We start from the raw sequence: 24483 nt of genomic DNA on the forward strand, positions 1-24483 counted from the left end.
ATTAATTTTTATTACAACAAAGATATTCTGGGTAAATTAAAAATGCAGTTTTTAAACAGTGATTTAATTTATTAGGGGAAAAAAGCTGTCCAAACCTGCCTGGTCCTATGTGAAAAAGTAATTGCTAAACCTAATAACTGGTTGTGCCACCCTTGGCAGCAACAACTGCAAACAAAGAGTTTGTGATAACTGACAATGAGTCTTTCACGTCACTGTGAAAGGATTTAGGCTCACTCTTCTGTGCAGAATTGTTTAAATCCACATTAGAGGGTTTTTGAGCATGAACAGCCTGTAACCCACATTAGAGGGTTTTTGAGCATGAACAGCCTGTAACCCACATTAGAGGGTTTTTGAGCATGAACAGCCTGTAACCCACATTAGAGGGTTTTTGAGCATGAACAGCCTGTTTAAAGGCTAAGTTCACCTTTTAACAAAAATAATAAATGTACTTTTTTTAGCATGTAAAAAAACTGTGCATTTTTGTTGCAGGAGCCTGTAAAGCATTGCACCAGCAATCAGCAGATCGCTGGTGCCATACAGGACTCCTGCAGACCCGTCAGCATATCTGCTTGGCTGTACATCTCACACGACATGCTGATACACTCAGGAAGAATCTATTAAAAGGCTGTCAGGACTTGTAGTTTTCTCATTCACAGAATATTTTGACAGTTAGCAGGGGGAGAAGATCCCTGCTAGCTGTCAAAGCAGGGGAGCAAGGAAGAACAGGGGCAGGTCCTTTCATAACATGCTACATCCTGAATATGGGTGTAACATGTTATGAAAGCTGAACTTATCCTTTAAGGTCATGCCACAGCATCTCAATCGGATTTAGGTTCGGACTTTGACTCGGCCACTCAAAAACATTACATTTGATGCTTTGAGCCATTCAGTGGTGGACTTGCTGGTGTGTTTCCGATCATTGTCCTGCTGCAAAATTCAAAATGCGGTTGAGCTTGACATCACAAACCTATGGCCAGACTTTCTCCTTTAGGATTTTCTGGTAGAGAGCAGAATTCATGGTTCCATGAATTATGGCAAGTCTTCCAGGTTCTGAAGCTGCAAAGCAGACCCAGACCATCACACTGCCAGCACCATGTTTGCCTGCTGGTATGATGTTCTTTTTATGAAATGCTGAGTTAGTTTTACATCAGATGTAACTGGATACACACATTCCAAATAGTTCGATTTTTGTCTCAGTCCACAGAATATTTGCCCAAAAGTTTTGGGGATAATAAAGATGTTTTTGGGAATGTGAGACAAGTCTTTGTGTTCTTTTGCTCAGCAGTGGCTTCCGCCTTGGAACCATGGAGGTCATTTTTGCACGGTCACTTTCTTACACGCCGGTCACAGCGGGTGCACCTTAACATGCGATTTGCATGCCATGCGACTTGCAAATCATATGCTAAGTCGCACCCTAATGTCCGCTATTAGAGCAGTCATATCAGTGCGGTTCCGACTTGGTCGGAGCCACACTAATTTCTAAAGTAGTGAATGCACTACTTTTGGTGCGATTTTCATTGACATCTGTGTCAGATGTCTTGCAAAATCGCACCTCAAATTGGCAAGTCACCCGACTCGGCTTTGATGTGACTGGGGTGTTATTGTTGAATCATGGGCACTGACCTTAACTGAGGAAACTGAGGCCTGAAGTTGTTAAGATTGTTCTGGGTTGTCTTATGGCCTACTGGATGAGTCATCGTTGTTCTTTTGGAGTAATTTTGGTAGGTCGGCCACTCCTGGGAAGGTTTACCACTGTTCCAAATTTGTGGATAATGGCTCTCACCATGGTTCGCTGGAGTCTCAAAGCCTTAAAGGCTTTGTAACCCTTTCCAGACAGATACATGTCAATTACTTTGTTTCTCATTTGTTCTTGAAATTCTTTGGATCGTGGCACGTGTTGCTTTTACGATCTTTTAGTGTGCGTCACAGGACATGTTTGTTATTTAAATAAAAAAGATTAAAACCTTTAGAACCACTTTAATCTTATAGCTTGAATCTATGGTTATTCAAAAGGGATACTCACTAGCTCCGGGTACCACCAAGAGATATAAACCTTCAAGGTTAGCGACTACTGCATCACCATATAAATTCTTCCATGGTATTTTCAGAGTGAGTTTCTCTGTTAATATAAAACAATTATACATTATTATACAATTTAAATAGGACAAGGAGGAGAAAGTGTGCATAGCAAGACTCAGTCCTATTGTATCTTGTTATTCCCATTTTTTTTACAACCATATGTGTCATTAAAAATTATTATTAAAAATTATTTTTCTATTTGTATTGCCTGTATGTTTCAGTGTATTGTGTCAGCAGAGATGATGGTGCTACACAAATCATTATGGCTAAAAGTCCTTTAATGGTATGGGGTTAAATCACGCATTCTGAAATCTGTATAGTTTATTTCTGAGCATGCAGTATCTGTTCCCGAAATGCACTCCAGCCCATTGATAGTTAACATGCAGCTCACCCTATCTTTTCTAACAATCGCCAACTTCTGATGAAAAGATCAAACTGTGATTTTCAAAGCTTGCGTAGATGAACATCTGTGTGTGACTTTGATATTTGTCTAATAAAAGGTTCACTGATTTTATGCACTTAACGCACACGATCCAAAGAGAGAATGCTACAACCATGGCAACTAAGCACCATTTTTGGAAGCTGGGGGAAGACATTATTCAAGAGGTTGCCTGTGATTTGTTTTGGACCATCTTTATATCAATTAAAGCAGCTGGAAGACAGATACCTTAGGAATTAAATTAAATTATTAATGAAAAACGTACGTAGGTAAAATAGATAATGGATTCATGCTGAATTTAAAATGAAAGCCAAGCATAATTAGAGATTGCCACACGGATGCGAACAACCTAGGATCTAAAATACTCAGAGACACTATTTTTATATCTAGCCCCAGTAAAGGGAAACTCCATAAATGTTTTTCAGTGGATATATTAGTGCAACTCGCCCCAGTGCCCTAAATAGCTTACACATAGTACTGCCTAGTACTGTCAGTGTCACAAATTACTCAGTGACACAAGATGATCCCTGCCCAATCCATCCCCTAAGGGGCAGATCAGGAAACAAATCACATTTACCTTTACAAAACAGTTCAGTACAACACTATAGATACTATATGGGTATCCAAACTGGGGGGAGAGGAATGTCAATTGATCAAAACTAATTTTACCACATAACAGAAAGCTCAAGCCAAGTTTTTACTAAAGAAAGGCATTATTCGCACCTGTATAAAAATACATTTAGGGCAAATTTATCTCCAATTTCTTTCATGTATGTTATGCAAGTTCTGTGCTGCACTACATCTATCACACGTCTAAACCACACATCAAGTTTAAACTGAACTGTTTCAAAGTAAACTGTAAATTGTCCCTAAAAACTAAAATTACAGACTAGTGCAGGGATAAACTTTTCCTCAGTTTGTCCCTTCCATCTGTACCTGTTTGAAAAAGAAACAAAGTATAGTCTCTTTCAAAAATGTATATAATTGTTACATGGGTCACATTTTTACTTTTTTGAGCTTTTAAGAATTACAGGTATGGATATCTTATACATAGGTATAAATGGTCCAGCTTGGTATACACCTTACCTGTTCGACCCACCTGGGAGCCAAAAAGCACTGAAGTAGACACCACTACTCCAGTGATCTCTACTAACTTCTGGGTCCTGTACTGAGTGGCTGCACTACTGCATTGTGAATACAGGAGGCCGCCTGCTCAGCACAGGCACCAGAAGAATTTTCTGATTGGACGAGGTGGAGCAAGTGGCGTCATTGGCTCTCCACATCATTCAATCAGAGAACGTTTTGCATTCATTCAGTGAATGGAAAGCAGTCTCTGAATGGTGAATACAGCCAACTTCCTGTATTCATTATGCAGCAGTACAGCCTGTCGGCATGGGACCTGAAAGCTAGTGTGTCCACTGGAGTAGCTGTGTATTTCTGTGATTTCCAGCTTCAAGGACAATTGGACACATATGGTGTATACATAGTTACACTGGTCTAATCTGGACCAATGTACCTATGTATCAAACATTCATACTAGATAAAACTAGTATGCACTACACAAAACTCAGTACTACAGAAAACTCAGATATGAAATCTGATCAAAACACATCCTTCTAGAATGTGTACTTGTGTCTCTCCAAAGCTCTGAGTGTGATTTCTCTCTGCTGCTTCCTTCTGTTTGCACAAGTCACTTCAAACAGCTATTCCCTACACTAAAAGAAAAAAGGTGGCAGGGAAGGAGAGCTCTAGCACACAGCCTGTGACCAACAACCACAGTTGTGCTTGTTGTCACTGTAGTGTGTGTGTGTGTCTCAGTTCTTCTCTCTTAGCTGTGCAGTGTGTGAATTCAGATCCCAAGCCCCTGCTTTGTGCTGCTGGTAGATTCACAGTTTTATATGGCTATAGAGTATTGAGGGCTATAGATAGACAGGTACAACTTATGTAGGAGGATTAGTTTCACTTATGTGTATCTCCTGAGGCCAGTCACTTCACTGGTTATATGTAAGTGTTCAACAACTTTAAACTTGCAGCAGGCATAATCTTGGCAAAATCATATTTTGCTTCTTGAAACCATGATTTTTTTTTTTTTTTTACGAGATTTCTCAAAATCTTTAGCCTGTTCCATAACCCATGCAATGTGCTAAATTTTGCTAAACTAAGTGTATATCATGTCCGGGAAGGTTTTTTTTTCCCAATAAAACTGGAGTTTTATTACAGGTGTTTATGTATAGCACCGACAATGTATGCAATACTTTACATATATATTGTACATTCACATCAGTTCCTGCCCTCAATGTTTCAATGATAAACCAAACAAAAAATATATGTAAAAAAAAAATACAAATTTGACCTAAAATAAAGAGACCAATAATGACAGTTTAACATAAAGCTATAATTTCACTAAATGTAAAATACGCACCAATTAAACCAGCTTTTACTTTAAAGGGCACATCAAGTTCACTCTGAAAGGGAAAACTGTATTATTTGATATGAACTAAAAAACAGGCTCTCATTAACATTTTCATTTATTTAAACAAATGCACATCAAGTCATTATTTTGTGTTGTCAAACTTTCAGTTGCTCTCATCTTCTTACTCTTTTTTTTGGGTTCATAACTCCCCTTTTTTCCTCCCATCAAAAGTTAGACCTCTGAAATACCTACCTGCCGGATCAGCAGAATTCCTGTAATATTTCACTGCCCTGGACAGGGGTGGGCTCTGCGTAAGATACAAGCACCAAATGGGAGCCTCTTCCTGTGCTATCAACAATTCATTTTGCCTTCCACAGAATGTGTCCTGGAGAACCAGAAATGTTAACAGCAGCTCAGGACCACTGTCTCCAGCACAGTGGAAAATATTTCCAACTTTTATACTCTTAGGGCTGGTTCACACCATAGAAATGCAGTCTGGATGTGTTCTGTATGCGTGTTGATGCGTTCCAGTTGATTTTTTCCCCTCTCTTTCTTCAACTTAAATAAGGACATGTGCATTTTTGGTGTGTTTCTGAAGCATTTTAATATGTTCCAGTACAGTTCAGTGCAGAAAAAATGCAGCATGTTCTTCTTACTTTTCTGGAACTGGAATGCGCTGGAACTGACCGCTCTGGTGCGAACTATGCCATTGGAAACCATGTAATCTATGAATGCATTTTTGATGCAAAAAATACACTGGACTGCATGTGGTGTGAACTGGCCTTTTTAAAGGGAGCATTTCTAAACTCAAATAGAAAAATGTAGTATATTGAAGCTTACCCATCTTTAGATGTGGTAGCTGAATTTGTTTTTAAAGGCATTTTTTTATTTATTTTCACTGGGGAATCCTAAAATAACACTCTTCCGGTCCCTTTGTGACTACACCCACTTCTCCACTGCATCTATGGAGGTAGGAATAGTTTTTAAACAGGCTGAATTTTAAGGCTTCATGCACACTGGGCATGAAAATGCTGCTTCTACAGGCTTTCGGCATTTCTTTCTTCAGCCTGGATAAGCAACTCTATATTAGCCAATTTGTCTGTGCATATTAGGGCATTTACAGACATTTTGCAGAGAAACGTTTTTAGGTGGAAAAGAAAACCCATCACAAGTGCATTTTTTGAGAGGAGGTTTCAGGCAGAAGAAATGCTCAACGGGCATAATCGTGGCTTACAGGAGTGTTCAGCGTTTTCAAGTGTACATTGATTAGTGAAAAATGAGCACAAGTGAATGTATTGGAAAAAAAATGCTTATAAGAGCAAATCCCCATAAAATGCATGTGCAATACTTGCCACTGAGCATTTTTAAGCTGCATTTTTTTCTGCCAGAGGTTCTAGCACTTGTTTTCAGCCATCTAGTGTGCATGCACCTTAAAACGAGTCTGGTATTGTTCACCTGCGTTATAAGGCAGATAGGTGGGATTATTAGATTATGCGACAATACAATTATTTGTGTATTCTTCACAGCTCACAAGAAGTGACAAAGACACTGAATTTTTGGGTAGATCCACAGAAAAAAAATAAATAAATAATGCAGCTACTACATTTGGTAAACTGCAACAACTGGATTGTACAGTAAGCATATTAAATACTTCTATTTCAACTTAAAGTGGTTGTAAACCTCAGACATGGAATATGAACAAAGCATATGCCTCTATAATGTGTACTTGTCTCAATTAAGAGCATTAAGTGACATTTCTGTCTACTGCTTCATTCTTCTGCTATCAGCATGAGTTACTTCTGACACCAACATAAAAATGGTGACAGGAGAGAGACCTCAAACAGGATTGACAGCCTCAGCTCTGTTCCTGTGAGCTATGTGAAGGGAGGGTGGGGGGGGGGGGAAGGGTCCCTTCCCTCCAATCAGCTCTCAGCATGGAGTTCTGCAGACTGTAACTTCAGCTCTCCACCCACTTTTTTTCTGAACTCTCAGACAAGCTTTAAAATTCAGCACTTTGAACAGACATAGAGAACATAAAACTTATGATAAACAGGTACAACTTATGTAGGAGGATTTGTTTCATCTCGTATATCACATGAGGCCAGTCATTTCACTGGGTATATGTAAGGGTTTAAACCACTTTAAACATAATCAAGATTTACAGGTAGTAGCCACATTATTTGCATGGTTAAGCTCTGGACAACATCTTGTTATATTATTACTAATGAAAATGAATTGCAAAGTTTGTTATACCATTACCTTACAATATTAAAATACTGTTATCATGGTTGAGTGGTGTTTATGTGTAGTCGTATGATGGAGCATACATTTTTGTGCAAAATAAACAGAAACTGGGCAGTAACATTTAGCTTTGAAAAACAAATAAAATTCAAATTAACAAACCAGTGCATTTTCTCGAATCTTCAGGTTCTCAAGTGATACATTTCCTAGAAGAATAAAAATAAAATTTCAATATGCGATTCAGACCAAAAAAAAAAAGCAAACAGTATAAAGCTGGCCATACACTGATTGAAATTTCGCCGGTTCAGTAGGGAACTGTTTAACCACTTCCTGACCGGACATTTTTACCTCCTTCCTGTCCAGGGCAATTTTCAGTGCTATCACACTTTGAATGACAATTGCGCGGTCATGCAACACTATACCCATATGAATTTCTTACCATTTTTTTGAGACAGATAAAACTTTATTTTGGTGGTATTTATTCACCGCTGGGATTTTTATTTTTGTTTGTTATGTAAATGAAAACGTCCAAAAATTTTGGAAAAAAGTGTTTTTCTCATACAATTTTGCAAATAAATATTTCATCATAAATCTTGGCCAAATTTATTCCGTTATCTTTTTAGTAAAAAAAAAAGAAAAAAAAAGCCAAATTAGTTTATAACCAAACATTATAATTTTAAACATTTTTTTTTTACATTTTTATATTATTTATTTTGTATTTTTTTTTTACATACTGTCACCCTAGCAGTACAGTATCACCATGGTGACACTGTACTACTTGTGGGGGGTGATGAAGATTTTTTTTTTTTACACTGATTGCTTTTACACCCATATAGGATGTAAAAGCAATCATTTCTCTTTCTCTGTCTGCATTCTTGCAGCCATTGAAAACTGCTGAGTGAGCTGTGATTGGTCACAGCTTGTCACATGGTACAAGGCTGTTGTGAATAGCCTTGTACCATGTGACCTCTGTGATAATTCACAGATTTCACACATAGTAAGCAATGATGTCACAAGTAACATCTTGCTTACTACTTTGCATGTGATCAGTGATTGGCCAATCAGTGATCACATGATCGGGACCTCGTACAGAGGTCCTGTCCGATGATCAGCGTTTCACTGTGTCCGGAGGACAGAGCGGGCACCGGATCTTGGTGCTGCGCGCTCCCAGGGAGCTCGCACAAGCAGGGTGCAGGGAGGCAGTTTATCAACGGCCACCCGACCCTGCACTGCCACCGTCCGGCCCTTTATATACAACGGCCGGACAGGAGGTGGTTAAGCCCTGGTTCACATTGATGCGGTGCGGAATTTGCAGCGTTTCCTGTGAGAATTACGTACCGCATCAGAATCGCACCCAGTTAACAACACCCCAAAATCACCCCGAAATCGGTCTGCAAAAAGCGGTGCGATGTGCAGAATCAGATTGCATAGGTGTGACTACCCATGCAATCCGATTCTAGTACCAAAAAAAAAAAAAAAAATGGTTCTGCACCTTTCTGATGTGGGTGCAGTAGGATTAGAGCCATACAAAATGTATGGCTCCAATTGCACTGCACACAAATCACGTGTCTTGCACAGGAATGCGGTGCGGTTCCTGTGCAAATCACATGCGATATACCGCACCGCATATATATGAACCCGGGCTAAATGAGTTCTGTCAAAAGGGACATGCTGGAAAACCTCTTTATCAGGAGCTGCAGATGGTGATCAGAGTATTCACAGTGTGGCATGTCCCACTGAATACAATGTTCTGGCTGGGAAGGGGGGAGGGGGGTATATTCCTCCAACCACCTTATTTGTGTGGATGGAGGAATCTTGTGTTTTTTTTATTTTAAATTTAGCCTGCTGAGAGAAGATAAAAATTATGTCTGTCTATAACCAACTTTAGGAGTACCTAAACCCAACATTTCATACTCCTGATATGTGCCTGCTGTACCATGTACTAGTATTAACCACTTGCCCTCCAGAGGATTTACCCCCCTTCCTGACCAGGCCATTTTTTGTGATATGGCGCTGCATTACTTTAACAATTGCGCGGTAATGCAACGCTGCACCCAAATTAAATGTATGTCCTTTTTTCCCCCACAAATAGAGCTTTCTTTTGGTGGTATTTGATCACCTCTGCATTATTTTATTTTTTGCGCTATAAAACAAAAAAAGACTGACAATTTTGAAAAAAAAAAAACCCAAACATTTAACAAAAAAAAAAAGTCAAATTTCAGCATAAATGTAGGCCAAAATGTATTCTGCTACATGTCTTTCCTAAACAAAATCCCAATAGATGTAAATTAATTGATTTACGTGAAAGTTATAGCATCTACAAAAGGATTTTATATTTTATATATATATATATATACATATACACACACATACATATACACATATATATACACACATACATACACACACACGCTGGATTTTTTTTTTTTTTTTTACTAGTAATTGCGGCGATGGGCATTCTGACACTGGGGGGAGGGGACTGACTAACTGCCACTGACATCACAATGGAACTAATACAGTGATCAGTGCTAATAAAAAGCACTGACACCGTACTAATGACACTGGGCAGGAAGAAGTTAATATCTGGGGTGACCAAAGGCTTAACGGTGTGCGCTTTACTAGGGGAACATACTGCTGTGTATTTCTCCCCTCTCAGTGATACTCAGCGGTCGCCAGGTGCCGGTGAGGAATCTCCACCCAGGACCTGGTGATCGACATCTGCAGCAGCCAATGGCAGCGCGGGTAGGGTGGTGAGCGCCCCCTAAGAGGAAATGCAAAATCACGTATATATACACACACACACATGATTTTGCACAGCTCTGCCACCCTGCAACAGTAGTTCTGCTATAGGGCAGTCGGGAAGCGGTTAAAAACATCCTGTTCTCTTTGTATTGCTTCCTTTGTGTGAAATCCCTGGTGTTCCTGCCAGTCCCTCTGCTTTCCTATTAAAAACTGACCACACTAAGCAGGAGAACACACCATGGTCATTACTCTATGACGGGATCAGACTTGTATTGACACACACCTCTGCGCAGCCTTTCACTGGGAGGATCAGTGAGTTTCTGTTCCTCCTCCCCCAGCTCTTATGCAGCTGAGAACAGAGGGAATATTTTAAACTAAATGGGTGGTTTCACAAGGTGAAGGTTTACATATTCTTTAAGAAAGGGTAAAATAAGTCTACTGTATATAGGATGAAGTATTTCAATCCTGCCTAATATTAACTAGATATGAAAGAAATTAGCTGATGACATGGTAAGGAGTCAATTGCACCATTGCACTAGATACGAGATGTTCATGGACATCAGAAGTTTTACATGCACTGGAAAGAATTTAAATAATATAGTGAGAACAGATACAGTAAGTGCGTCAAAAAGGACAACACAGAGAAACAACCACAAAAGGTGAAATATGGGATTCAAGATTTACTAACAAATGTAAAAGCATCATGATGAATATTAAAGCGGAACTAAATTCTCTCAATCAATATTAACTATTTGAAATCCTTAGGCTGCTAGGATTAGCAAATAGACATTTCCTTGTTTTAAACTTTTTTGTTTACCATTTCCTTAGCGGCTGTCTTGTTACCTGATTGAATGGTCTATGCTGCCCTATGGACCGACAGGAGTAAATGGGTCCAATCAGGCCTGATGTAAAAAAAAAAAAAAAAAATCCTGCTCAATGGGGTATTAGCAGATAGATCCCCCACTGAGCAAAGCAGAGTTCGTCTTTGTCATACATTCCAGGAGGGGCTCTTTTTCAGTTAAGACCATATAACCAAAAATGTTGCGCTCCCAATCTCTAAACAAACTTATAAATTAGTGACTTCAAAATGATATATCCATGAAAAACAAACAATATACCATATATAAATAAATGAATATCAAGTTAAATGTGATGTGGATCAAATTAAAAAAAAAAAAAAAAAAAATCCAAAAAAAAAAAAGGGATTTGTGATGACGCGATTCAAAACACACCAATTGTGACTTTTCGTGAATCCTTAAATCACTAAAGATGTGCGCTCACCTCCTTACAAGCCTAACAGATAGGCTTAATACACATTTTGTTCACATACATGGAACCTGCTAGAATTTGCTGCAGCATGGAATGGATGTTGGATACCTCTTATGTACTCCACAATGCTTCTCTCCTTATACACTTGTTATCCCTGCAGGGATCTCTCCCTCCTTCAGCTGTTCAGGATCACCTGCTCACTCCTCTTAGATATTCCTCAGTGTCATGAAGCAAAAAAGAAATGTGGACATAGCGCTTTATCCTTATAAGACTTGCCTTACTCGCCGACAATTACAACTCCCTGATGAAGCCACGTGACCTATGGCCTAACGCGTAGGGGTGGGGCTACGACGTCACTCGGCACCAGAGAGCATACATGCTGTGCAGGGCACACACAGGCAAAGGATTTTTTAATACCAAAGCGCTTTTTAATTTTATTCAATGTGAGTGCATATATTGAGCATTTAAATAAAGGCAAGTCTTATAAGGATAAAGCACTATGTCCACATTTCTTTTTTGCTTCATGACACTGAGGAACATCTAAGAGGAGTGAGCAGGGGATCCGGAGCAGCTGAAGGAGGGAGAGATCCCTGCAAGGATAACGAGTGTATAAGGAGAGAAGCATTGTGGAATACATAGGAGGTATCCAACATCCATTCCATGCTGCAGCAAATTCTAGCAGGTTCCATGTATGTGAACAAAAAGTGTATTAAGCCTGTTAGGCTTGTAAGGAGGTGAGCGCACATCTTTAATGATTTAAGGATTCACGAAAAGTCACAATTGGTGTGTTTTGAATCACGTCATCACAAATCCTTTTTTTGGACTATTATTTGAGTAATGGGACTGTTTTTTATTTGATTTGATTCACATCACATTTAACTTGATATTCATTTATTTATGTATGGTACATTGTTTGTTTTTCATGGATATATAATTTGAAGTCACTAATTTATGTTTGTTAGAGATTGGGAGCGGAATATTTTTTAGTTATACGGTCTTTTTTACACAGTTTGAGTATGTGATGTTAGCAATCCAGAGGAATATTTTAGTGGCTCGCAAGTTACACACACATTTTTTGTTCTCTTTCAGTTAAGCACACTCTCCTGCCTCCTATGCTAAAGGCAGATGGATTCCAGGAAGTAAATTTTACATGAATGATCTGCCCTTACTCAAGATAGCTATGGCTAGAAATACAAGGGGGAATTCTTGAAAGTGATTTCTCAACTAAATAAAGAATGGAGACATGGACGGATATGTGAGTTTGCTTTCAATATTAAAAATGAATTAAATAATGTTTTCAGGTTTGTGGTGCTCAGATACATTTTATTTCTTCTTTAAAAATAGAGCAAATCAAAAAGTTAGTAACTTTTAATATATATCATGTCGTCGTGGATTTTATGGATATAATCAGTTTGATTTGTGACTTTGTATAAACATAAAAATTAACATTTTTATATACAAACACAAGTGTGTGATTTATATTTGGCATCTTAAGAATGCCATATAAAATGAAAGCATTTGTTTACAGAATTAAGTAATTAGAAGTAAACTTGCGGGCAAAAACAAAGACTGCAACTGCATAGTAAGTTAATAAGGTGCCTGACTCACAGACCTGCAAAGCTCCTGGTACTTCCAGTATGGCATAAAGCACAGGCAAACAGCTTCTCTGCCTCTCATTAATAGAGTATTCAATACCTGAGCAGCCAAAGGGTGGATCTGAGCATTACCATACAGAGGGAAGCTTGATCAGCTCTGTACAAGTTAGATTTTTTAAAGTGTTACTAAACCCAGGACCCTGCATTCACTATATCTGGTCTCCCACAGTACACAGAACATAGAAATGCAATTATTTTGGTAAATAAACTGCTAAATATCTTTTCTCATCAGCAGCTGGAGCAGTTTTGTGACTTCTATCAGTGTGCTGCTGAACAGTGGTTAAAGCTTATAGGAGTTTTCATTCTGCTCAGGGGTTATGAGGCTCCATAACCCCTGAACCGTGTCTGGACAGTGCTGATTAGCCCTGTGCTGATAACATGCACTCTCCCAAATATATATTTTAAAAAAAAAAAAAACCCTTTCTAGCAATACACCCTAAACTGAGCATGGGCAATATAAAACTTAAAAAAAAAAAAAAAAAACTGAGCATGTGCAGAGTGACTCCTAGAGCTCTGTGCTATCAGCAGATTGATTGGAGACTGTAGAAGAAGGGGAGGGTCAGAGAAGACAGGATCAAACAGCCTTTTTACACAATGCAAAGGATTAACCCCTTATGTTCCACTGTGAGTATAACAAGCATGCTTTACTGCATATACAGACTGATTTTTACTGTTGTGGGTTTAGTAACACTTTAAGGTAAATGTAATGCATTCAATAAACAACCTAAGAAATGAGCAAACATTTGAGCACCTTGTTAGTCAGTATTTAAAAGATGTGAGATGTTGCCATATATTCACAATGCTATTCACTTATTATACAGGATTTATACAGCACCAACAGTTTGCGCAGCGCTTTACAAAATGAAGGTAGACATAACTGTTACAATACAATTTGGTACAAGAGGAAACAGAGGGCCCTGCTCGTTAGAGCTTACATACACCTGGCCGCTAATCGCCCCCCCCCCCACCACCAAGAATTTCCCTCCAAAAACATGTAAATCAAATTTCCAACAAGCGGATTTCTCCAAGATTAGGAAATACAGAGAATGTAAAGAAACAAAACATTTTTTTGCATTTATTATTTTTGTCCAAAGGAGACTGTAAAGCATTGCACCAGCGATCAGTAGATCCATGGAGGTCTCCTGCAGACCTATCAGAATGTCTGCTCGCCATACGGGATGTACGGTCAAGCAGATATACTGACAGGAAGCTTCAATTAACTACCACAGTGCTCTACAGCGCCAGGGTAACTCATTTAATAACTATAAGCTGACAGTCACTAAGGCTGCTGGGACTTGTAGGCACTCATTCATAGAACTCTGAATGAGTGATGCGGCTGTGTGGGCGGAGCCCCGCATGGCCATGCAGTTTTCAAATCTGACAGATAGTATGGGGAAATTTCTTTCCATACTATCTGTCAGAGAAAGGGGGGGCGGTGGGTGGCAGCTGCAGCTACGGGAACATGTTACATGTTCCACCCTAAAAAAAGTAAACTTATCCTTTAATTAAAAATGTCAAAGTGGCAAAATTGTGTATTTATTGGAATAAATGCCCCCTCACCAGTTGAAATTCCAGAGCTGTATTTTGGAGGTGGAAAAATGAAGAGCAACACTGCAAGTTTATGTAATCTTTATATTAAAACAAAGGGGGTTGATATAGATACTTCAATATAATATTTAATGTGATTTGTAAAGAGTCAGGTGGTGCAGATGCAAATTGTCAAAGTTTATGAAAATGGAAATTGCACTTGAACCAGCCTGAAAATTGTATCTGTTTATAAAAAATAAAAAAAAAAAACACACAACATCGCACTGCGGCCAGCCCACACAAATGTGAACTGGCTCCACAAAAAGCTGGTTTGGTTCACACATCATAAGAATCGGATGCGTTTCAAAACACATCCAATTCACATTTATGTGAACTGGGGCTAAAATGGTGCGGTACAATTTTCATTTTGGCAGATTAAAAGTCATTGTACATCAAACGTGCCTGAGAGCAGTTTCCTTTGTTCAGTTTTATGAATAAAAACACACAACAGCAGGGGTAGGCTAATCGTGAGGGGAGGAAGGTCAAAAGGTAGAGAAGGGGAGGAACTGGTCTGGAGGGCAGGTAGAAAGAATAGGTTAGGCTAAACACAGGATCATATTAGACTTTATACAGAATATAGTCAAAGCAGGTGTCTTGGCCCCAGTAGAGATGATGTAGCCAGGTGGCCCAGATATTGTAGAACTTGATATGTTGGTCTTTACAAAGATGGACCAATCTCTCCATTATGTCAATCATTCATGTTAATGACCAATTCAAAAATCAACTTTTGTTTGTCTTCTCTCCATTGAAAGGGGATAAGATTTGTTGCCACATCTAGCAAGTGAAGGGTGATGTTCAATTTATATGCTTGTTTTGGGGAGAGAGGTATGATTAAAGAGAATAGGTATGGGATCATCTGGTAGGGCGTCACCATTAATGTCTCATATGAATGGCTTTTTGGGACAGTCCAAACACAAGTGTAGGAATGTACCACAATGGGCACAACTCCTCCAGCAGATGGCAGACACAAAAAGAAGAAATCTATGACATCCCCATAGAAATACAACATTAAAAAAATAAAGTAAAAACATATCTAGGCTGGGATGTTGTACCACCTGGATGCCAGGGAAAAGGTCTGCATCAGGCAAATGATTTAGGCTCTCTGGCGATTGGTTAGAGTGAGGTCCCATTCAGACACCCACTCTCTGTAAAAGTATAGACTCTCTTTCGGTGTACATCTTCATGTGCCTAAAGGGGAACCTACGATACTGAAGCCATAGGTATGCCAAGGGAAGCAATCACCTGTCTCAGATAAATTTACCACAACTTGTCTTTCCATCCATGGCCCAGAAACAAAGAAATGACAAGTGTTCTAAAAGGGGAAATCAGAGGAATCCTCCCAAGAGGGCCAGGAGGGATGTCTGAGGGATGGGGGGGGCATAATACCCATTAAAATGTAACCTGTTACAAATTTTGGTAGACCTTTGGTCTGCGGTGGTATCCTAGTTGCGTCCTGCCATGGATATTTCTATGGTAACCCATCTACTTTATTTAATATAGAATTCCAGTTAAATATTCTGGTTAGGGCAACCACTTTAGAGTAAAATAGTATGCTGGGAAGGCTCTCCCCCTTCATCTTTGGGTCTGATAAGGATTTTTGTAAAATAATCTAGTTGTTTCCCATGCCAAATATAGTAAACAATAGTATGTCTAATCTGAGGGAAAAATGTTTTGTAGACAGAGATGGGTATAATCTGCAACAGAAACCAAAATTCTATGTAGCACAATTATTTGAACCATGTTGATTCTGTGCATTGATGTAAACAAGACCTTATTCCACTTATCAAGATCTGTTTTTAATAACGGAGCATAGGTCGAATAGGTGGTGAGAGCCAGCCAGCTGGATGCCCAGGTCAATGATTTATTTTGGCTCGCAAAGGAGTAGGATTTCAGGAACATAATCTCCGATTTGACTGTGTTCATTTTACATTTTTGAAAGGGCTCTAAAGTCCTGAAGCTCCAACAAAAGGTAAGGTAGGACAGCGACCAGTTTAATAATGTAGAACAAATATGCTATAGCAGTGGTCTCCAAATTGTGGCCCAGGTGCTTGATGCAGCCGTCTACTTGATTTAATCTGGCCCTTGGAGCAATATTTAATCCACTGATAACAATGGGGCACTATTCCTCCCAATGACACCAACAGAGTGGCACAATTTCTCCAAACGGCACCAACAATGGGGCCCAATGACACCAATGATGAGGCACAATTCCATCAACTGACAAAAAAATGGGCAATTGTTTTTTTTCAAACTAAAGTTGGGACCTTTTCTACTCCCAATGACCACAGTCTGGCCCCCCTAAAAGTCTGAAGGACGGTAAACTGTCCGTTTGATTAGAAAGTTTGGAGACCCCTGCTATAGAGTATTTCATACAGGCCTATTGGGGGTACATTGTTAGCCATCACAGATTGGCTTTCAAAGCCCTTTCAGTTTCTGGAAGGCCTCTGATTCTAATGTTAGGTCATCTACTTGGTTTTCATTGTCATCCAATTGTAAAAAATAACCATTGTAATTGGCGATCCTGTCTGTAGGAGCAATCTTTCAGTAATTCTAATTAATGTAAAAATGTCCTTAAGTTTGTTGGGCCTCAGTTCTATAATCTAGATGAGTGGTGTGAGCTCTAAGAAAATGCAGTTATTGTTTAAATAATTATTTTACCGCTCGGAAAGAACTGTTGCAGGTCAGGCTTGGCTGGGAGGGCTTCTACAGTTGTGCTCAAAAGTTTGAATATCCTGGCAGAAATCGTGAAATATTGGCATTGATAGTGAAAATATGACTGATCCTTCAAAAAAAAAAAAAAAAAAAAAACCCTGTCTTTAATTTAGAGATAGTGATTCAACGAATCCATTTATTGTCACAGTTGTTTGGCTTCTTTTTAAATTATGATAACAGAAATCACCCAAATGGCCATGATCAAAAGTTTACATACCATGGAATGTTTGACCTTGGTACAGACACACAAAGTGACACACCCCGGGTAAAACGGCAAATAAAAGGTGAATTTCCCATTTCTGTGGCTTTTTAAACTGCAATTAGTATCTGTGTATAAATATTCAATGAGTTTGTTAGCTCTCACGTGGATGCAATAAGCAGGTTAGACACTAAGCCATGGGGAGCAGAAAGAACTGTCAAAAGACCTGCATAAGAAGGCAGTAGAACTTTATAAAAATGGAAAAGAATATAAAAAGCTATTCAAAGCTTTAAATATGCCAGTCAGTATTGTTCAATTACTTTTTAAGTAATTAAGTGGAACACTCTGGGATCTCTTGATACCAAAGCAAGGTCAGGTAGCCCAAGAAAGATCGCAGCCACAACTGAGAGAAGAATTGTTCAGCATACAAAGAAAACCCCACAAGTAACCTCAGTAGAAATACAGGTTGCTTCTTGCACATTGTAATCAGGAGTGACAAGACCAAAATAGAGCTTTATGGTCAACCATAAGAGCTATGTTTGGAGAGAGGTCAACAGCAGCAAGAATGCCATCCCCACTGTGAAGCATGGTGGTGGCTCACTGATGTTTTGGGGGGGGGGGGGGTGTGAGCTCTAAAGGCATGGGGAATCTTGTGACAATTGATGGCAAGATGAATGCAGCATGTTATCAAAAAATACTGGCAGACAATTTGCAGTCTTCTACAGGAAAGCTGCGCGTGGGACACTCGGGCTTTCCAGTATAAAAATCACTCTAAGCACAAAGCCAAGTTGACCCTCCAGTGGTTACAGCAGAAAAAGATGAAGGTTCTGGAGTGGCCATCACAGTCTCCTGACCTTAATATCAAGCAATTCTGGGGAGATCTCAAACGTGTGGTTCATGCAAAACAACCAAAAACTCTGCATGAGACCTGGAGGCAATTTGTCAAGACGAATGGGCAGCTATACCACCTGCAAGAATTCGGGGCCTCATAGACAATTATTACAAAAGACTGCATCATGATATTGATGCTAAAGGGGGCAATACACAGTAGTAAGAACTAAAAGGTATGCAGAATTTTGAACAGGGGTCATTTCAGTTGTTTACTTGTTGTCATGTTTTGTTTTATGATTGTGCCATTCTTTTGTGACCTACAGTTGAATACGAATCCCATAAAAAAATTTAAAAAAAAATGTGTTTTGCCTGCTCACTCATATTTTCTTTAAAAATGGTACTGTATATTACCAGTTCTCCACAGGTATGCAAACTTTTGAGCACAACTGTACATGAGTCTTTACATTGTTTACATCCCAGTCTGATATTCACTAACATCAGACAGGGAATTGGTGCTGGGAAAACCTGTAAATTGCCTGCAGGCCCCCGTTCCATAGAATCTTCTACTGTGTCTGAGCTGTGAGTGCTGCGCAGGCTCTATAGAAGTATGCACTGGCCACAGCTGTCAATTAAAGAGAAGCCTAAACACTGTTTCCCTTGTTTGAGAGAAACCTCAGCTCCCCAGGAGAGCTGAGACTGTCCGGTTTGCACACCAGAGTTTCTCCTCTTTTCTGGCATCTGTGATGTGTCATTATAGAAGTCATGTTCCCCTGTGGCATTGTTAACGTGGCAGATAAGCTGGAGCTCCAAGGATCTGTTGCTTCATGGCTTATGGCCAGAAAACACCCACCTCACCATGAGAGATTGTAGTTTTAAATGATTTTGAGTTGCTCAATTTTTCCATTTGTTTCAAAGTATTAGATGTGTTAATTTTATGGGTAAATGTTGGATTACAACTAGAGACCTATATTCCAAAAGGGCATATTACCACTCAAATTTTCCAGAAAAAAAAAAGCAGCAAAAATAATATGTACCAAAGGTAAATATTTCCTTAGTTGCAAAGAAAAGTCTGAGGTGTGGTGTGATAACAGAGGGGACAGGCTGGATTTCTGATTTTTTGCCATGGATGGAAGATCACCTGCCTATGGGCAACCTAAGGAATACTCCCAAATCTGCTTTTACATTTGTAAAAAAAAAAACAAAAACACACACCTCTTCTTACTAGCAAGCATTTAAAAAATACCCGCATGTAAATACAACAAACAATCACAAAACATCCAACATGACAAAAAACTGTACAATCACATAAATTTGCAGATAAATCATTACTGTGTCTATTTCACTGAATAAACATTTTCACAGAGTTGACATAGTGGAAAGAAGAAAGACCGGAATAGCGTGTCCTGCACAAAGCCTAGTGTAGAAGATGTCATTAAACAGAGAGAAAGTGCTATACAAAAGGGATTAGTTAGAATTGCCACTCCCAAATTATTTATAAGCTCACTTTGTGTCCCCTTAGGTAACCTCCTGACTGCAAATAGAACAGGGTATGTACCGCGTGAACTGTTGTGCATACGTATTTGAAAAACTCGTTCAGGAACAATAAAAAACTACATTTGGCTGATAGTATCAACACAGATGCCAATGCTGACAACTATTTTTAGAGACAGGTTCCATTTTAACATCAAAACAGACAATTACACTTGTAAAATGTGTGTAACAAAGTATAAAGTGTTACAGTATGCTAACTGTACTTTTAAATCCCAGATTAGTCGAATACATTAAGGGCCGCCTCACCCCATAGAAACGCAGTCTGGATGAGTTGTTTGAATGCATGTGATACGTTTTTGATGCGTTGCAGTGTTTTTGATGTGTTCCGGTGCATTTTTTCCCTCTTTTTTCTTAACCTTAAAGAAGGATATATACATTTACAGTGGGGCAAAAATTATTTAGTCAGCCACCAATTGTGCAAGTTCTCCCACTTAAAAAGATGAGAGGGGCCTGTAATTGGCATCATAGGTAGACCTCAACTATGACAGACAAAATGAGAACAAAAATCCAGACAATCACATTGGCTGATTTGGGAAGAATTTATTTGCAAATTATGGTGGAAAATAAGTATTTGGTCAATACAAAAAGTTCATCTCAATACTTTGTTATATATCCTTTGTTGGCAATGACAGAGGTCAAATGTTTCCTGTAAGTCTTCACAAGGTTGGCACACACTGTTGCTGGTATGTTGGCCCATTCCTCCATGCAGATCTCCTCTAGAGCAGTGATGTTTTGGGGCTGTTGCTGGGCAACACGGACTTTGAACTCCCTCCAAAGGTTTTCTATGTAGTTGAGATCTGGAGACTGGCTAGGCCACTCCAGGACCTTGAAATGCTTCTTACGAAGCCACTCCTTCGTTGCCCAGGCGGTATGTTTGGGATCATTGTCATGTTGGAAGACCCAGCCACGTTTCATCTTCAATGCCCTTGCTGATGGAAGAAGGTTTGCACTCAGAATCTCACGATACATGGCCCCATTCATTCTGTCCTGTACATGGATCAGTCGTCCTGGTCCCTTTGCGGAGAAACAGCCCCAAAGCATGATGTTGCCACCCCCATGCTTCACAGTAGGTATGGTGTTTTGGATGCAACTCAGCATTCTCTCTCCTCCAAACACGACGAGTTGTGTTTCTACCAAACAGTTCTATTTTGGTTTCATCTGACCATATGACATTCTCCCAATCCTCTTCTGGATCATCCAAATGCTCTCTAGCAAACTTCATACGGGCCCGGACATGTACTGTCTTAAGCAGGGGGACACGTCTGGCACTGCAGGATCTGAGTCCCTGGCGGCGTAGTGTGTTACTGATGGTAGCCTTTGTTACGTTGGTCCCAGCTCTCTGCAGGTCATTCACTAGGTACCCCCATGTGGTCCTGGGATTTTTGCTCACCGTTCTTGTGATCATTTTGACCCCATGGGGTGAGATCTTGCGTGGAGCCCCAGATCGAGGGAGATTATCAGTGGTCTTGTATGTCTTCCATTTTCTAATTATTGCTCCCGCAGTTGATTTGTTCACACCAAGCTGCTTGCCTATTGCAGATTCAGTCTTCCCAGCCTGGTGCAGGTCTACAATTTTGTTTCTGGTGTCCTTCGACAGCTTTTTGGTCTTCACCATAGTGGAGTTTGGAGTGTGACTGTTTGAGGTTGTGGACAGGTGTCTTTTATACTGATAACAAGTTCAAACAGGTGCCATTGATACAGGTAATGAGTGCAGGACAGAGGAGCCTCTTAAAGAAGAAGGTACAGGTCTGTGAGAGCCAGAAATCTTGCTTGTTTGTAGGTGACCAAATACTTATTTTCCACCATAATTTGCAAATAAATTCTTTCCAAATCAGTCAATGTGATTGTTTGGATTTTGTTTCTCATTTTGTCTCTCATAGTTGAGGTCTACATATGATGCCAATTACAGGCCTCTCTCATCTTTTTAAGTGGGAGAACTTGCACAATTGGTGGCTGACTAAATACTTTTTTGCCCCACTGTATGTGCTTTTTTGTTGCATTTTACCACATTCCAGTTCAGTGCAGAAAAACCCCCAGCATGTTCTACTTTTTCTTTTTTTAAACTGGAATGCACTGAAACAGACCACACTGGTGTGAACCAAGCCATTGAGTTTTTGATGAAAAAAAAATGCAGTGGATTGCATGTGGTGTGAACCGGCCCTTGGGCCTAGTTCAAACTGATGCGATTTTAGATTCAACTTGGGTCACACAGAATCACACGATAATGGAAATCACATTGATTTCATTGGTGCCCTTTCACACCAATGCAACGCAACTGCGATGAGACTTTGGAGAGAAAGTATCCCGTATAAATACTGTATAATAAAAGTACAGGTGGTACTTTGGTGCAAAACAGCATGATTTTGTGCCCCCCGGACTTCAATGGAAACACAACAAAAAGCATGTACATGTGTTTTTGGCAGAGTTTTGTATAGCCCCCCCCAAAAAAAATAAAGTGCAAAAAACAAACTACAAAATCGCATTGAAAACTAAATCAAGTCGCAGCTGCACATGTGTGGACCTGGTCTTAGATGCACTGTTTGGAATAAAGTTGTGGTCTATAGTTTATTAAGCCTGTAATTGAAAATAAGGTCTTTTGCAGAAAATCTCTTCTTGCTTTGTGATAGGGACAACAAATTAAACATTACACACAGTGCAGTTTGAACAAACAGTGGCTCACATCTTTCACCAACACAGGACATTTGAACACCTTCCAAAAAGTAATTTTTTAACCAACAGCACGAATAACTTACAGCTCATAGTAAAAACAACTCTGTCACCATATTTTTTTTTTTTTGGCAACAGTCGCTTTATAGGTGATCTCTGGGCTTCCCCTATATTACCCCCTTCCCTCCCTAAGCCCTTTTTTTCCATCTAAAACCACAATCATCATTCAGGTGATGCTCCAGTCCTGTATGATGATGTTTGTTCACACTGTATGCAGTGACCTGCTTTTTTTCTGCAACAGAAAAAAGCAGGTCACAACTAGATCACGCAGAAAACAATTGTTTTCTATATCCCCTGTTATAGCGCAATGCTGATGTGATGTGCGGTGCAGCATGTCTAGATGGCATTGAATGTCACCGCACAGCAACGCGCCATGCTGATGTGCAGTGACATGAAGTGTCACTATGTGACACTTCAAATAAAGTTGAAAAAAAAAAAAAACACTATAAAAGCACATCACATCGCTCCCTGCCAGAGGCAGCACTGCACATTAAAATGCTGCACTTTACCATGCAGGCTAGAGTAAACGTAGCCTAGGTCTCCCCTTTTCTTCTGCTTACAGAGAGCAGGCTCCTTCTTTGGGTGTTGGATGTCACTGCCTGCATTAAGTGGACACTTCCTAATGGCTGTCCAGTGGCGGAAAAGGTCCTCTCAGAATTCAGAAGAGGAGTCTGCAGCAGAGATGTCACTGCAATGGGACTGTTAAGAAATAGCTGGTGCAGGTATATCAGCAGCACTGGATTAACACCCCCCACCACCATCATCAGGTAATAGCGTCAGCAGGGGAACCAGTGAGTATATATTTTGTTAAAAGTTAAAAAAAAAAAAAAAAAAGCATGATGGGTTCAGGGGGAAGTGGGTTATTTATTTACCAGGAGATGAGCTTTAAACAACCAATACAACTTATATTGTGCATAAAACTATAATGACCGTGCTGAAAGAAGTTGACTATATTAATACAGTTAATAAAATGATTGTAAACCCTCACATTGTAAAACAATCCATTCAACTTAAAATAGAAATGAAAGGCAAAAAATGTGTGTACAAATATAAAAACCATAATAAATACCTTGTTTCCACCCTTTTTAAAAGTAACCACATTCCCCCTGTTCTCAACTGCATAAGAGCTGGGGAAGGACAGACAGCAGTACGCTGATACTCCCAGTTTATGGCTGTTAGAGAACTCTAACGCATTGTGCTCTCCTACCTAGTGTGGTCAGTTTTTAATAGGAAAGCAGAGGGACTGGCAGGAACACCAGTGATTTCACACAAGGAAGCATTACTAAGAGAACAGGATACTTTTTCCATACAAGTATATAGTACAGCAGGCACAAATCATGAAAATGAAATGCTGGGTTTACATATTTATAACGGAGGGGAAAGAGGAATATCTTTTTGCACAAATTATGTAGCTAAAAGACAACACTCCCAGCTGGTGACACACGTGTGCATTCGATCCTCATGGAGGAGGTGTAGTTAAAGTGACACTAAAGCTTAGTTTTTGTAATAAGAAACATGTCTATACTTACCTGCTCTGTGTAATGGTTTTGCACAGAGCAGCCCAGATACTCTTCTTTTCGGGTCCCCACCTGTGCTTCTGGCTCCTCCCCCTCGAGCACTGCCCCCAGGGAAAGCCGCAAACCCTGGGGGCACTGCTGAGTACTCATCCCTGAGCCGATGCTTTATGCATCCATAAGACACAGAGCCGTGGTTCGGCCCTGCCCCCGCTCCTTCCCCATTGGCTGTGATTGACAGCAGCTGAAGCCTCAGCCACAACACTGGATCTGAGGGGGCTCAGGTACCTATTGGGGGGGGGGGGCTGAGGGAGGCCACTGCACACAGAAGGATTTTTACCTTCATGAATACAAAAAGTTAAAAAACCTTGAGCCCTTGATCAGAGGGACGAGGCAGGAAAGATAAAACTTACTTTACATAAATGGCAAGTAAATCAGAGGGCACAGGAGAGTCTTTTCTGGCTAAAAGGTTATTAATAAGTATCTTGTGATGTTTGTTGAAAGGCAGACCTTTTACTTCTAAA

At 39.8% G+C, this 24483-nt stretch overlaps 1 protein-coding gene across 2 annotated transcripts in view; it reads right to left on the reverse strand.

The window, feature by feature from the left end:
* VPS13C (vacuolar protein sorting 13 homolog C) overlaps window positions 1-24483 on the reverse strand; it is a 352171-nt gene that overhangs the window by 318721 nt on the left and 8967 nt on the right. For both annotated transcript variants that reach the window (XM_089671418.1, XM_089671417.1), the window contains exons 3-5: window positions 7335-7378; window positions 4941-4983; window positions 2024-2119 (exon numbers count right to left, since the gene is read on the reverse strand). In XM_089671418.1, coding sequence (XP_089527544.1) covers window positions 2024-2119; window positions 4941-4983; window positions 7335-7378 — 183 coding nt within the window. The remainder of the gene's footprint in view (window positions 1-2023; window positions 2120-4940; window positions 4984-7334; window positions 7379-24483) is intronic.

The sequence above is a fragment of the Staurois parvus genome, unplaced genomic scaffold (genome assembly GCF_062004578.1).
Source record: "Staurois parvus isolate SC_StPar_1 unplaced genomic scaffold, SC_StPar_1.0 ptg000105l, whole genome shotgun sequence".
NCBI lineage: Eukaryota > Metazoa > Chordata > Amphibia > Anura > Ranidae > Staurois > Staurois parvus.